The 12,467-nt window shown below is 53.4% G+C and overlaps 1 protein-coding gene across 13 annotated transcripts in view; it reads right to left on the bottom strand.

Moving 5' to 3' along the window:
• The window catches only part of L3MBTL3 (L3MBTL histone methyl-lysine binding protein 3), a 98,470-nt gene that overhangs the window by 49,877 nt on the left and 36,126 nt on the right, over positions 1–12,467 (bottom strand). For 10 of the 13 annotated variants that reach the window (XM_064170136.1, XM_064170137.1, XM_064170134.1 and 7 more), the window contains 5 exons: positions 11,353–11,394; positions 9,000–9,111; positions 7,255–7,414; positions 5,504–5,642; positions 4,186–4,270 (listed from right to left, as the gene is read on the bottom strand). In XM_064170136.1, coding sequence (XP_064026206.1) covers positions 4,186–4,270; positions 5,504–5,642; positions 7,255–7,414; positions 9,000–9,111; positions 11,353–11,394 — 538 coding nt within the window. The remainder of the gene's footprint in view (positions 1–4,185; positions 4,271–5,503; positions 5,643–7,254; positions 7,415–8,999; positions 9,112–11,352; positions 11,395–12,467) is intronic. The other 3 variants (XM_064170138.1, XM_064170142.1, XM_064170143.1) reach the window with 2 other exon arrangements.

The raw sequence follows: 12,467 nt of genomic DNA, 5'->3' as shown, positions 1-12,467 counted from the left end.
GGAGTCACAGAATGGTTTGGGGTGGAAGGGACCTTTAAGATCATCCTGCTCCAACACCATGCCATGGGTAGGGACACCTCCAACCAGAACAGGTTGCTCAAGGCCTCATCCAGCCTGGCCTTGAACATTTCCAGGCAGGGGCATCCACAACCTCCCTGGGCAACCTGTGCCAGTGCCTCACCACTCTCACTCTAAAGAATTTCTTCCTCATCTCCACTCTCACTCTCCCCTCTCCCAGCTCACAGCCATTGTCCCTTGTCCTGTCACTCCCAGCCCTTGTTGAAAGTCCTTCTCCAGCTCTCCTGTAGCCCCTTCAGGCACTGGAAGGCTGCTCTGAGGTCTCCCTGGAGCCCTGGGTGATCCTGCTGGGTCTCCCTCCCTGCCCTGGGTGACAGAGGGGTTGGACTGGATGATCTGTGGAGGTGCTCTCCAACCCCCAATCTTCTATGACTCTATCACCACCTGTCAGCTAAAGGTCAGCAACCTCCTCAGCACTAACTGCCCTGTCCCCCAGCCCCCAGCACGCTGACTCTGTGGAGTCAATCACTCCACACTATCAAAGCAGGTTCCTTTTGGTTGGGATTTACCCTGCCCTCAGCTATCCCATTTAAGAGATGTGCTGCTCAGCACAATTATCCACAGTGATGTGCTTGGCTCTGAATAGAAATTGGTCTTTTATCTCAAATCTCTTGTGCTGAACTGACATTTTCCCAAGGAAAAAAAAAGAAGGAAGAAGAAATCTGTGCAGATGATTCTGTCAGTGGCCTGCAGTGATCTGTAGCTGCCTTCCAATATCTGAAGGAATCCTACAGGAAAGGTACAGAAGAAATTTCCTGAGGGTGTCTAGAGCCAGGCCAAGGGGGAATGGTTTGGAGCTGAGGCAGAGCAGGGTTAGGCTGTAGCTGAGGAAGAAGTTGCTCAGTAAGAGGCTGGTGAGACACTGGCACAGGTTGCCCAGGGAGGCTGTGGCTGCCTCCTGCCTGGAGGTGTTCAAAGCCAGCTTGGATGAGGCCTTGAGCAATCAAGTCTGCTTCAGCAGTGTCTCTGCCCATGGCAGAGGGCATGAAGTAGATAATCCCTGAGGTCTCTTCCAACCTAAGCCATTCCAGAGTTTCCACAGAGCACTGGCTTGGTCCTTGTATGCCACAATCCCAGACACATTCTGGTTGGAAAAGACCCTGGGAACCATCAAGGCCAACGAGAACCTCACTCCCCAAAGTTCAGCCCTAAACCATATCCCCAGGCACCACACCTAAAAACCCATTAAATACAGCCAGGGTTGGTGCCTCCACCCCCTCCCCGGGCAGCTCATTCCAGGGCCTGACCACTCTTGCTGGGAAGAAAGGAGCAGCCTCACCCACTCCTCATCAGCTCAGCTCTGCAAACAGCTGCAGCAATGCTAGGCTGCATTCCAGGGGGAGTTCTGCCTCGAGAGGAGGATCCTCCCTAACATTTCTCTGTTGTACCCTCACTCAGTGTTCCAGCAGCCCATGTGCAGCAGAGCTACTTGGGAGCTCTGTGCCCATTAGTGGCCTGGCAACTTCTGGCACTGGCTCTCAGCCTACTGGAAGCAACACTCCAGAGGGCAGGCTGTGGGTCTGTGCTTGGTGTACCACTGAGGTCTAAGAGCTGCTGATTCCCTGCTTCTTCCTGAAAGTATCTTTCAGACAGACAGCCTGAGCAAGCTCACTCATTTCAGACATGTTGTGTTAAGCTGCATGATGCAGTGGCTGTCCCTTTGGGCTGATTACAGCAATTACTCCTAAACACTCCCATAAATGTGCCTATTTCCAGCAGATACTGTAGACACTAAATTGATCTCCAGGGAAACAAAGGCAAACTTCCACTGCTGCTTCATACAGATCTTGCCACAGCTGGGAATTCAGTGGGGCTGATTCCCTTTGATGCTGGGCTGGGAAGAAAGCCCCTAAAATGTGCATCAACTAAAGGTATCCTCACTGCATGCTCCTCCAGGCTGCCAGAGGTAAATAACATGGCTCTGGCTACAAGAGAAGGAATTCTCAAGTCATAGAATCATTGAATGGTTTAAGTTGGAGAGGACCTCAAGGATCATCCAGTTCCAAACCCCTCTGCCACAGGCAGGGACACCTCCCACTAGAACAGGTTGCTCAAGGCCTCGTCCAGCCTCATCCTCAACACTTCCAGGGAGGTTGTGGAGCACAGAAGCACCCAATGTGATCAAAGATCACATTGGGTGCTTCTGTGCTCCACAACCTCCCTGGGCAATCTGTGCCAGTGTCTCACCACCCTCAACCTGTGACAGTCTCTCACCACTCTCACTGCAGACAACTTCTGCCTCACATCCAGTTTCAATCTCCCCTCTGCCACTTCAAACCCATTCCTCCTCCTCCTGGCACTCCCAGACCTTGTCTGTAGTCCCTCCCCAGCCCTCCTGCAGCCCCCTGCAGATACCACTGAAGGCCACTCCAAGGTCTCCTCCAAGCCTTCTCTTCTCCAGGCTGCACAGCCCCAACTCTCTCAGCCTGTGCTCAGAGCAGAGCTGCTGCAGCCCTCTCAGCATCTTGGTGGCCTCCTCTGCACTGGCTCAAACACTTCCATGTCCTGCTTGTTTTGGGGGGTCAGTCGTGGAGTTACTTTCTCAGTCTTCTCTTGGCTCACTCAGTTCTTCAATCACTAAAACTTACCTGGCACTTTGCTGTTATAGAACTAAGAAATGTATTCAGTGTGGAACACAAATTCAATGTAGGACACAGCAAGAGATGGGTACCACCTAAAGAACTTCTCCCTGGTATCAGGGGATAGAACAAGAGGAAATGGCTTGAAATTGTGGCAGGAAGGTTGGAGATGAGGAAAAATGTCTTTGCTGCAAGAGTGGTGAGGGATTGGCACAGGCTGCCCAGGGAGGTGCTGGAGTGCCCATGCCTAGAGGTGTTGAAGAAACCTGTGGCCGTGGTTTAGTGGCCATGGTGGTGCTGGGTGAAGGGTTGGACTTGGGGCCATGGTGGTGCTGGGTGAAGGGTTGGACTTGGGGCCGTGGTTTAGTGGCCATGGTGGTGCTGGGTGAAGGGTTGGACTTGGGGCCGTGGTTTAGTGGCCATGGTGGTGCTGGGTGAAGGGCTGGACTTGGGGCCGTGGTTTAGTGGCCATGGTGGTGCTGGGTGAAGGGTTGGACTTGGGGCCGTGGTTTAGTGGCCATGGTGGTGCTGGGTGAAGGGCTGGACTTGGGGCTATGGTTTAGTGGCCATGGTGGTGCTGGGTGAAGGGCTGGACTTGGGGCCATGGTTTAGTGGCCATGGTGGTGCTGGGTGAAGGGCTGGACTTGGGGCCATGGTTTAGTGGCCATGGTGGTGCTGGGTGAAGGGTTGGACTTGGGGCTGTGGTTTAGTGGCCATGGTGGTGCTGGGTGAAGGGTTGGACTTGGGGCCGTGGTTTAGTGGCCATGGTGGTGCTGGGTGAAGGGTTGGACTTGGGGCTGTGGTTTAGTGGCCATGGTGGTGCTGGGTGAAGGGTTGGACTTGGGGCTGTGGTTTAGTGGCCATGGTGGTGCTGGGTGAAGGGTTGGACTTGGGGCTGTGGTTTAGTGGCCATGGTGGTGCTGGGTGAAGGGCTGCACTCGATGACTAAAGGGATTTTCCAAGGAAAACACTTCTGTGGTTCTGTGGGCATTGGGAATGTTCAGCCTGGAGAAGGCTGCAGGGAGACCTCAGAGCAGCCTGCCAGGGGGCTTGCAAGAAAGGCACAAAGGACCTTTGGCAAGGGCTGGAGTGCCAGGATGAGAGACAGTGGCTGTGAGCTGGAAGAGGGGAGACTGAGAGTGGAGTTGAGGAAGAAATTCTTCAGTGATGGTGGTGAGACACTGGCACAGGTTTGCCTGGGAGGCTGTGGAGCACAGAGGCTTTGATCACATTCTCCACAACCTCCCTGGAGGTGTTCAAGGCCAGGCTGGATGAGGCCTTGAGCAACCTGGGCTGGTCCCTGCCCACGGCAGGAGGTTGGAACTAGAGGACTTTCAGGTCCCATCTAAGACAAACTATTCTGTGATCCTATGATTCTCTGGCATGATAGAGGTGTCAGCTTTGATGGCCTGGAGAAGAGAGTTCAATCAATGCCTCTCCACCCCAAGCCCAGCCCATTCTACCAATCTGTGAATTCTATGATGCTGTGCACTGAGAGTTGAGGTTTTTGTTTCTGAGTCTAACTTACTTTGTTTCAAAACTGTTATATCTCCTTTCCTTTTCCTTCTGGCTCTCTGTGAGACTCTCAAGATCCTTCCTTCAGGTCTGTCTTCCTAAATGAAGAGAAGAGGACAGTAAATAAGAGTGTATCATTAGTGCAGGAGCCCAGAGCAGTCAAAACCAGACACTCCAACAGTTTCTCTGTGGCCTATATTAAATGACCCTGACACAGCTCTCCCTCACAACAAACAAACCTGCAGAGGTCTAACAAGAGCCAGACCAGACATGAGTGACAGATGACAGCCAGAACAGTGGAGCTGACAGACAGAAAGGCTCTCAATACCCAGCCCTCAGACAGGCAGCCTCTGCTGAGCCAGACCACATAGGCCTCGGCAGGCCTGGCTGCAGCAAAGCTAAGTAGCAGCACCTGCATGCTTCCAGAGGGATGTGAAGAGAACCTCTCACAGCTTGAGTCTGCTTTGTTCCCACATGCACAGCTGCTTCACGACCCACAGAATGGCACCGACCTTCTGCACTGCCTTTGGGTGTGTTCACACTTCTGAGTGCCTCAGCAGAGGTGGAGCTCACTGGGGAGGGCAGTGGAGGTAAAGGAAGTGTCCACTGGCTTCTGGCTAAAGAGTGAGCTACAAACTCCCTTCTGGCAGCTCTTCAGCTCTTTGACAATCTGGCACTTGCAGATCTCTCCCATTCCCTCTCCAAACTGTGCTCCTCCCAGCACTCACAGCTACACTACAGGAAATCAACATTATGGGAAGGCACTGTGGCTTTGCCAGCCTGAAGGCCCTAGGAATTACCTTTCCTGAGGCACTGTGGATTTTCCCATCCTAAAGGCACTGAATTTTCCTATCCTGAAGGCACTGTGGGTTTTCCCACCCTTAAGGCACTCAATTTTCCTATCCTGAAGGCACTGTGGATTTTCCCACCCTTAAGGCACTCAATTTTCCTATCCTGAAGGCACTGTGGATATTGCTGGCCTGAAGGCACTGGGAATTTTCCCATCCTGAAGGCACAGTGGCTATTCCTATCCTGAAGGCACAGTGGCTACTCCTATCCTGATGCCATATGAAGTCTAGGTTAGTATCATCTTGCTGTAAATTCTTCTGCTGCTCTTGCAGCAGGAGGGAAAGCAGCTACCAAACAGCTCTTAGTGGTGAGAATTACAGCCTCCTGATGAGGCACAACTGAACTGGGAAGGGAACCCAGCAGCTCTGGAGGCTCTGCTGCTGCTGCCACCACTCTGCAGACAGATGAAGCTACTGCCACTGCCACTCAGAGCACAGCTGCCGCTGCAGCCCCTGGAGGAGGGGGTCTGTGATCATACTAACAGTCTCATCGGGGCTCTCTTTCTTCTCCTCGTTCTCCCTGGGCTCTTCCTTCAGAGGCAACTTTGCTTTCCTTTTCCGAATGCCTTTGGCATCATCTTCCCCATTGCATTCCAGGCTGGGCTCCTCCTCCTTTGCTTCTCTGGGAGGAGAGTAACACAAGGACCCAAAGTCAACGTTATTTTACTACTCGTAGTCACAGAACAAGTACAAAGGGAGTACCTCTAAAGGGCAAGGGCTTGAGGCTCCCAGGGCACTATACAGTCTGACAATCACATCTGCCAGAATTCATCTGCTTGAGGGACAGGAGTGCAAGAGGAGAGCTGCCAGCCCCTGCTGAAGCCCCTGCATTGCACCCTGGCACCCAGCCTCACGGGAGAGGTGCATGACTCTAGGGCAGCTCACAGGCAGGAAAGCAAAGGGGATTATTCAGAGTGACAAATCCAATTGGAGGAAGCTGCTCTGTGCCTGGACAAACTGCTAAACCAGCAACCAGAACAGGAAACTTTGAAGCAGGTAGCTAAAAATGAAGGGAAAAGTACAAGCCCCTGGCTGTTAAAAACTGCCTCAGTGCAGCCATGTGCAATACAGAGTGGAGATGCTAAGCTAAAGCTACTTTCCTGGTGAGATCTGACTGGGCTTGTCTTGCTGTAGAGCAGCTCCATGGAGTCCTGGTGGACAGTTAAGTTATCCATGGACAGCAGTGTGCCCTTGTGGGCTAGAGGCCCAGTGGCACCCTGCAGTGCATCACAAAGAGTGTGGCCAGAAGGTCAAGGGAGATTCTCTTCCCACTCTGCTCTGCCCTAGTGAGACCAAATTTGGAGTACTGTGTCCAGTTCTGGGCTCCCCAGTTCTAGAGGGACAGGGAACTACTGGAGAGAGTCCAAAAGAGGCTATGAGGATAACTGGGGGACTGTGTGATGAGGAGGGGCTGAGAGCCCTGGGGCTGGGTAGCCTGGAGAGGAGAAGGCTGAGAGGGGATCTGAGCAATGGTTACAAATAGCTGAGGGCTGGGGGGCAAGAAGCAGGGGCCAGGCTCTGTGCAGTGCTGTCCTGGGGTAGGACAAGGAGCAGTGGATACAAACTGGGACCCAGCTGTATCCTCTCCAACATGAGGAGAAACTTGTTTGGTGTGAGGGTGCTGGAGGCCTGGAGCAGGCTGCCCAGAGAGGCTGTGGAGTCTCCTTCTGTGGAGACTTTCAAGCCCCATCTGGATGTGTTGCTGTGTGCCCTGCCCTGGGGGATGCTGCTCTGGCAGGAGGCTTGGACTGGATGAGCTCTGGAGGTCCCTTCCAGCCCCTCCCACTGTGTGACTGTGAGATAGGTGCAAGCAGAGGGCCTGAGGATCTGGAGCACGCTGCTGCTGCTGCTTTCACTCACTGCCAGCTCAACATGGCTCTTGTGCTTCATTATAATTAACTTCCCACACCAAACATCTCATTACTGATGCTCTTAATTCCAGTGATTAGGAAACAGGGTGGCTGCCTGATGCTGATTCATGCATCCAAGGGACTTCTTCACATCTTGCATCCAACAGCAGAACCCAGCACACTGAGCAAAGAAACTCTGCCTTCAACATCAGCGTCAGCCAAACCCAATCCCTGTTAATGCAATTCCATGAACACCAGGGAAGGAACCTCCCAGTCACCCACACATGGCTGCTTAACAGCTCCCTTTGCCCCACCACCAACACTTTACCCCATGCTGTATTTCCTGCCAGAGACCTGATTTCCATGTATTGTAACAGCACCTACTTGTTCTTCCCTTGCTGGGCACATCTCTGGCTGCAAAATCTCCCTTCAGGAACAAACTCTTCCAGGGTACCATAGTGGTAACAGTTTTCACAGAAAACAAGGCTGTCCATTTTTGCAGTTTCCTTCAACCTCGTGGAGATCCCTGTCCTTTCTGAAAAGGCTGCACAGGCAAAACAAGAAAAGAAACTTCACTTAGGCAAAGGTGACACAGTTCCAGCTGTCCCCAGCAAGCCATGCCAAGCAAACAGAGAAACACAGCCAGGCACAGCACTCTGCTTGATTGGTGATTCTGCCCCTTGGCTCTGCCTTCCTCAGACCCCACCTGGAGCACTGTGTGCAGCTCTGCAGCCCCCAGCACAAGCAGCACATGGAAGTGTTGGAGCCAGCCCAGAGGAGGCCACCAAGATGCTGAGAGGGATGCAGCAGCTCTGCTCTGAGCACAGGCTGAGAGAGTTGGGGCTCTGCAGCCTGGAGAGAAGAAGGCTTGGAGGAGACCTTGGAGTGGCCTTGCAGGATCTGCAGGGGGCTGCAGGAGGGCTGGGGAGGGACTATTGACAAGGTCTGGGAATGGCAGGAGGAGGAGGAATGGGTTTGAAGTGGCAGAGGGGAGATGGAAAGTGGATGTTAGGAAGAAGTTGTTTCCAGTGAGGGTGGTGAGAAACTGGCACAGGTTGCCCAGGGAGGTTGTGGAGCAGAGAAGCACCCAATGTGATCAAAGATCACATTGGGTGCTTCTCTGCTCCACAACCTCCCTGGAGATGTTCAAGGCCAGGCTGGATGAGGCCTTAAGCAACCAGGGAGGTTGTGGAGCACGGAAGCACAGATTAGGATTGAAGATCAAAGGGGTTGGAAGGGAACCAAAGAACTCATCCAGTCCAACCCCCCTGCCAGAGCAGGACCACACAATCTAGCTCAGGTCACACAGCAACACATCCAGACAGGCCTCAGAAGGCTCCACAGAAGGAGACTCCACAATCTCTCTGGGCAGCCTATGCCAGGGCTCTGGGACCCTTCCAGACAAGAAGTTCCCCCTTGTGTTGAGCTGGAACCTCCTGTGCTGCAGCTTCCATCCATTGCTCCTTGTCCTATCCCAGGGAGCAACTTTCCTTGAGCACCTGAGGAAAGCTGGAAACACCTGAGGTCACGATTTTCACACCAGGAAGCATTTTATCTGCCAGACAGGGACTACAACTATTGAAGGTTGTCCCTCAGGAGAAACGTAAGTGGCCCCAACACACTGATTTTAAGTGAGCAGGAGCAAGGCAGCAGCACAGACACACACTGCCATGGGTGGTGGCAGCTGAGCAGCAGCCAGGACCACCTGAAGGCAGCTTACAGCATGTGGCACTCAACCACCAACGAGCCGTGGGCAGTTAGCAGAGCCTGTGGCAGTCTGGAGAAAGCAGCTCAAAGCCAGCAGCAGCTAAAACAGCCTCAATAATTCAGAGTAAGAAAGAGAATACTACTCAAAATAAAGAGAGGGGGAAATAGTGACTTTGGCCTCAGAAAAACCCACAGTGGTGACTGTAATACAACTTTAGATGTATAAGAGTGGAATTGTTTCCTTCCCACCTAAGCTGCATTTGTTCTCACACTTCCAGCCCAAGAAACAGGTAGACCATCAGAGATGCTCTGAGCACTAAACCAAGGAAGTGTGGGTTGCTTTTTTTCCACTTTGGGAGCAAACTGATCTATTTAACAACACACAGCCCAGCACAGAAAACATTTCCAGCCTCTGAACTGACCTTCTTGAGCAGTTGGAACCACCCAGGTTGTGGTAGCAGTTGCTTTTTTAACACTTTCCATCTCACTTTCATCCGTGATCACCTCCAAGGCCCCAAATTCATTCACTCTGAACTGTAAAACAAAACAAATGGCACAGAGCATAGTAAAAAGTTCCTAATACTCTCCCCCAAAGGTGTCTTCTCCAGTTCCCCAAGAAGTCTGCACCTGGTGTCCTCAGCATTTTATGCAGCTGATCCCTAAGGAAGTGGCAGCAGGCAAAATGCAAACTGCTTTTGTTACCTAAGAAGCTTCATCTGCAACAAACACTGGCACAGAGCTGCCTCCGTATGCACTGACATCTAACTTAAACACAGCAACCTAAAGGTCAGGGCAAAGAGGGAGGTGAGGAGCTCTGGTGGGATAAGGCACTGGCCATGCCCACAGGTGTGGTCAACAGCTGAGTGTCCAAGTGCCAAGTGGTGCCCCTCAGAGCTTGGTGCTGCTCAACACTTCAGACAGTGACATGGGCAGTGGGACTGGGGCACCTTCAGCAAGTCTGCAGATGACACCAGGCTGTGTGCTGTGGCTGACAGTGCTGCAGGGAAGGACCCATCCAGAGGGACCTGGACAGGCTGCAGAGCTGGGCCCAAGACAACATCATGAAGCTCAAAAAGGACAGGTGTAAGGTCCTGAACCTGGGTCAGGGCAATCCCAAGTAAAAATCCAGGCTGGGTGAGGAGTGGCTCAAGAACAGCCTTGAGGAGAAGGCCTTGGGGGTGTCAGTTGGTGCCAAAGTGCCCAGCAGCCAGCACTGGTCACTGGCAGCCCAGAGCCAGCTGTGTGCTGGCTGCAGCCAGAGCAGGGAGAGCAGCAGCACAGGGAGGGGATTCTGTCCCTCTGCTCTGCTCAGAGCTCACCTGCAGCACTGCCTCCAGCTCTGGGAACCCAGCATGAGAAGGACCTGGAGCTGCTGGAGAGGGTCTAGAGGGGGCCACAAAGATGATCAGAGGTCTGGAGAACCTCCCCTATGGGGACAGGCTGAGAGTTGGGGCTCTTAAGCCTGGAGAAGGCTCTGGGGAGACCTCAGAGCAGCCTTCCAGTACCTAAAGAGGCTACAGGAGAGCTGGGGAGGGACTTCTGAGAAGGGCTGGGAGTGACAGGATGAGGGACAATGGCTTTGAGCTGGAAGAGGAGAGACTGAGAGTGGAGATGAGGAAGAAATCCTTGAGAGTGAGGGTGGTGAGACACTGGCACAGGCTGCCCAGGGAGGCTGTGGATGCCCCTGCCTGGAGGTGTTCAGGGCCAGGCTGGATGAGGCCTTGAGCAAGCTGTGCTGGTGGGAGGTGTCCCTGCCCACGGCAGGGGCTTGGAACTAAGTGATCTTTCAGCTACCTTCCAACCCAAGCCACTCTAGGGTTCTGTGGTGATGGTTAACATAAATTCCTGCCTCGTGTGCTTTTTGCTGCAGCAGCAAAGCATGCTCCAGGCAGGAGGATTTCTGCTCAGGAAAAGAGAACTGAACTTCTAACACAAAAGGTTTGCAGAGCACAGCAATGTCAGCATCCTCTGCAAACACAGAGCTCCTCAGCTGCAGAGAGCACACAAGCAAACCCCTCAGGGCAGTTTGTGAGCTGGTTAATTACAGCTGAAGGTGGCACCAACGTCAGCCAGGAGCAAAGCTCCACAATGCCCCACACGCTGTGCTGGCACAGCAGCACCGGCGCTTAGCTCCTGCTGCCAGCAGAACGGTGTCCTCCAAATGCCATCCTGACTGCAGGGCTGCCAGGGGAGAGCAAACCTCAGCCTCTGCTCACCACCTGGCTTTAAGGCAGCATTCTGCCCACAACACTCTGCTCTGAAGTGTGAAGAGCTTAACTCTGAGCAGTAACTCCTGCACCAGCACAGGTGAGGGCTGACCTGATCACAGCAGCTCCACAGAGAACGGCCTGGGAGTGCTGCTGGCCACTAAGTTCACCACGAGCCAGCAATGTGCCCAAGAAGGGCATCCTGGGGTGTATTAAGAAGAGTCTGGCCAGCAGGCTGAAGGAAGTGCTCCTCTCCTACTCTGCCCTGGTGACACCTGGAGTACTGTGTCCAGTTCTGAGCTTCCAGTTCAAGAGAGAAAGAGACCTACTGGAGAGAGTCCACCAGAGGGCTGCAGAGATGCTGAGGAGACTGGAGCAGCTCTCCTGCAAGGAGTGGCTGAGACCTAGCTCTGTCCCCCTTTTTTGCCTACAGCCTCCCCTCTATCAGTGCCAGAGGCCTTCAGCTCCTGCTTGCACACAAACCCAGAGCAGAAATGTCTGCTTTCCCCCACGGCTTCCCCACCACAGCTGCAGCACTGCTGTGCATGCTGAGCTCCTCCTGACTCACCAGAAAATGCCTCAGCCCTGGGCAGCTGTAGTCTGCCTTCAGCTGGGAAGGAAAAGCAACAGAACACTTGTGACAGAGGTTAACTGCTCAAAAACAGGGTAAGGAGGTGCAGAGAGCATGCTGCAAGAAGCCAGCAGAGGGGATGACCCAGCAGAGCAATGTGCTAACTGCTGTCTGCTGCTGGAAGCATGACAAAAAATCACGGAATGGCTTAGGCTGGAATGGATCCCAGAGCCCATCTACTCCAGCCCCCCTGCTACGGGTAGAGACAGCTCTCAACTAGACTTGGCTGCTCAAGGCCTCATCCAACCTGGCCTTGAATGCCTCAAGGGAAGAGGCATCCACAAACCCCCTGGGCAGCCTATCCCTGTCTCAGCCCCCCTCACACTGAAGAACTTCTTCCTCAGCTCCAGCCTAACCCTGATTTTCCTCAGTTTCTAACCATTCCCCCTTGGACTGTCTCTAGACACCCTTAGGAGAAGTCCCTCTGCAGACTTCCTTCAGGATCCCTTCAGGTGTTGGAACCCAGCTCTAAGGTCCCCCTGGGGTCTTCCCCAGGCTGAACACCCCCAGCTCCCTCAGCCTGTCTTCTTCTGGCCTCACTCTGGCAGCTCTGTGTCCTTCTTGTGCTGGAGACAGTGGCAACGGAGGCAGGCTTGGAGGAGAGGTCTGAGCAGAGCAGAGGCGGGGGCAGAATCCCCTCTCCTGCCCTGCTGCCCACACTGCTCTGTCTGCTGCCAGCACACAGCTGCCTGCTGGGCTGCCTGGGGGCACTGCTGGCTCCTCCAGATCAGTGGTGGTTTGTGTGTCCCTGAAAAGCATCACCTTCAAAAGCCTCTTCTACTTAGAAAGCAGGAAACAAAACCACCCTCAAGTAAAGGTTTTGTCACTCTATTTCCTCTCTTTTGGAGGATCTGTCCCTGCTATATGCCTCCCTAAGTACCTGGACAGCCTGGAAGTTCAGAGAGGGAAGGAACTGGTGCCACTGAGCTAAGTGCAGGGACCGCATGCAGAGCTTTCAGAGGAGTGCAAGCTGAAACCACAAAACTCTAAGCAAACACATCCACTTGCCTTGGATCAAAGGGGCTGCCTCCAAACCTTCTTCAGGAAGGTAA

Source organism: Pogoniulus pusillus, chromosome 33 (assembly GCF_015220805.1).
Source record: "Pogoniulus pusillus isolate bPogPus1 chromosome 33, bPogPus1.pri, whole genome shotgun sequence".
Classification (NCBI taxonomy): Eukaryota; Metazoa; Chordata; class Aves; order Piciformes; family Lybiidae; genus Pogoniulus; species Pogoniulus pusillus.
Note: the sequence above shows the minus strand (reverse complement) of the source record. Positions and strands in the feature narration are given on the sequence as shown.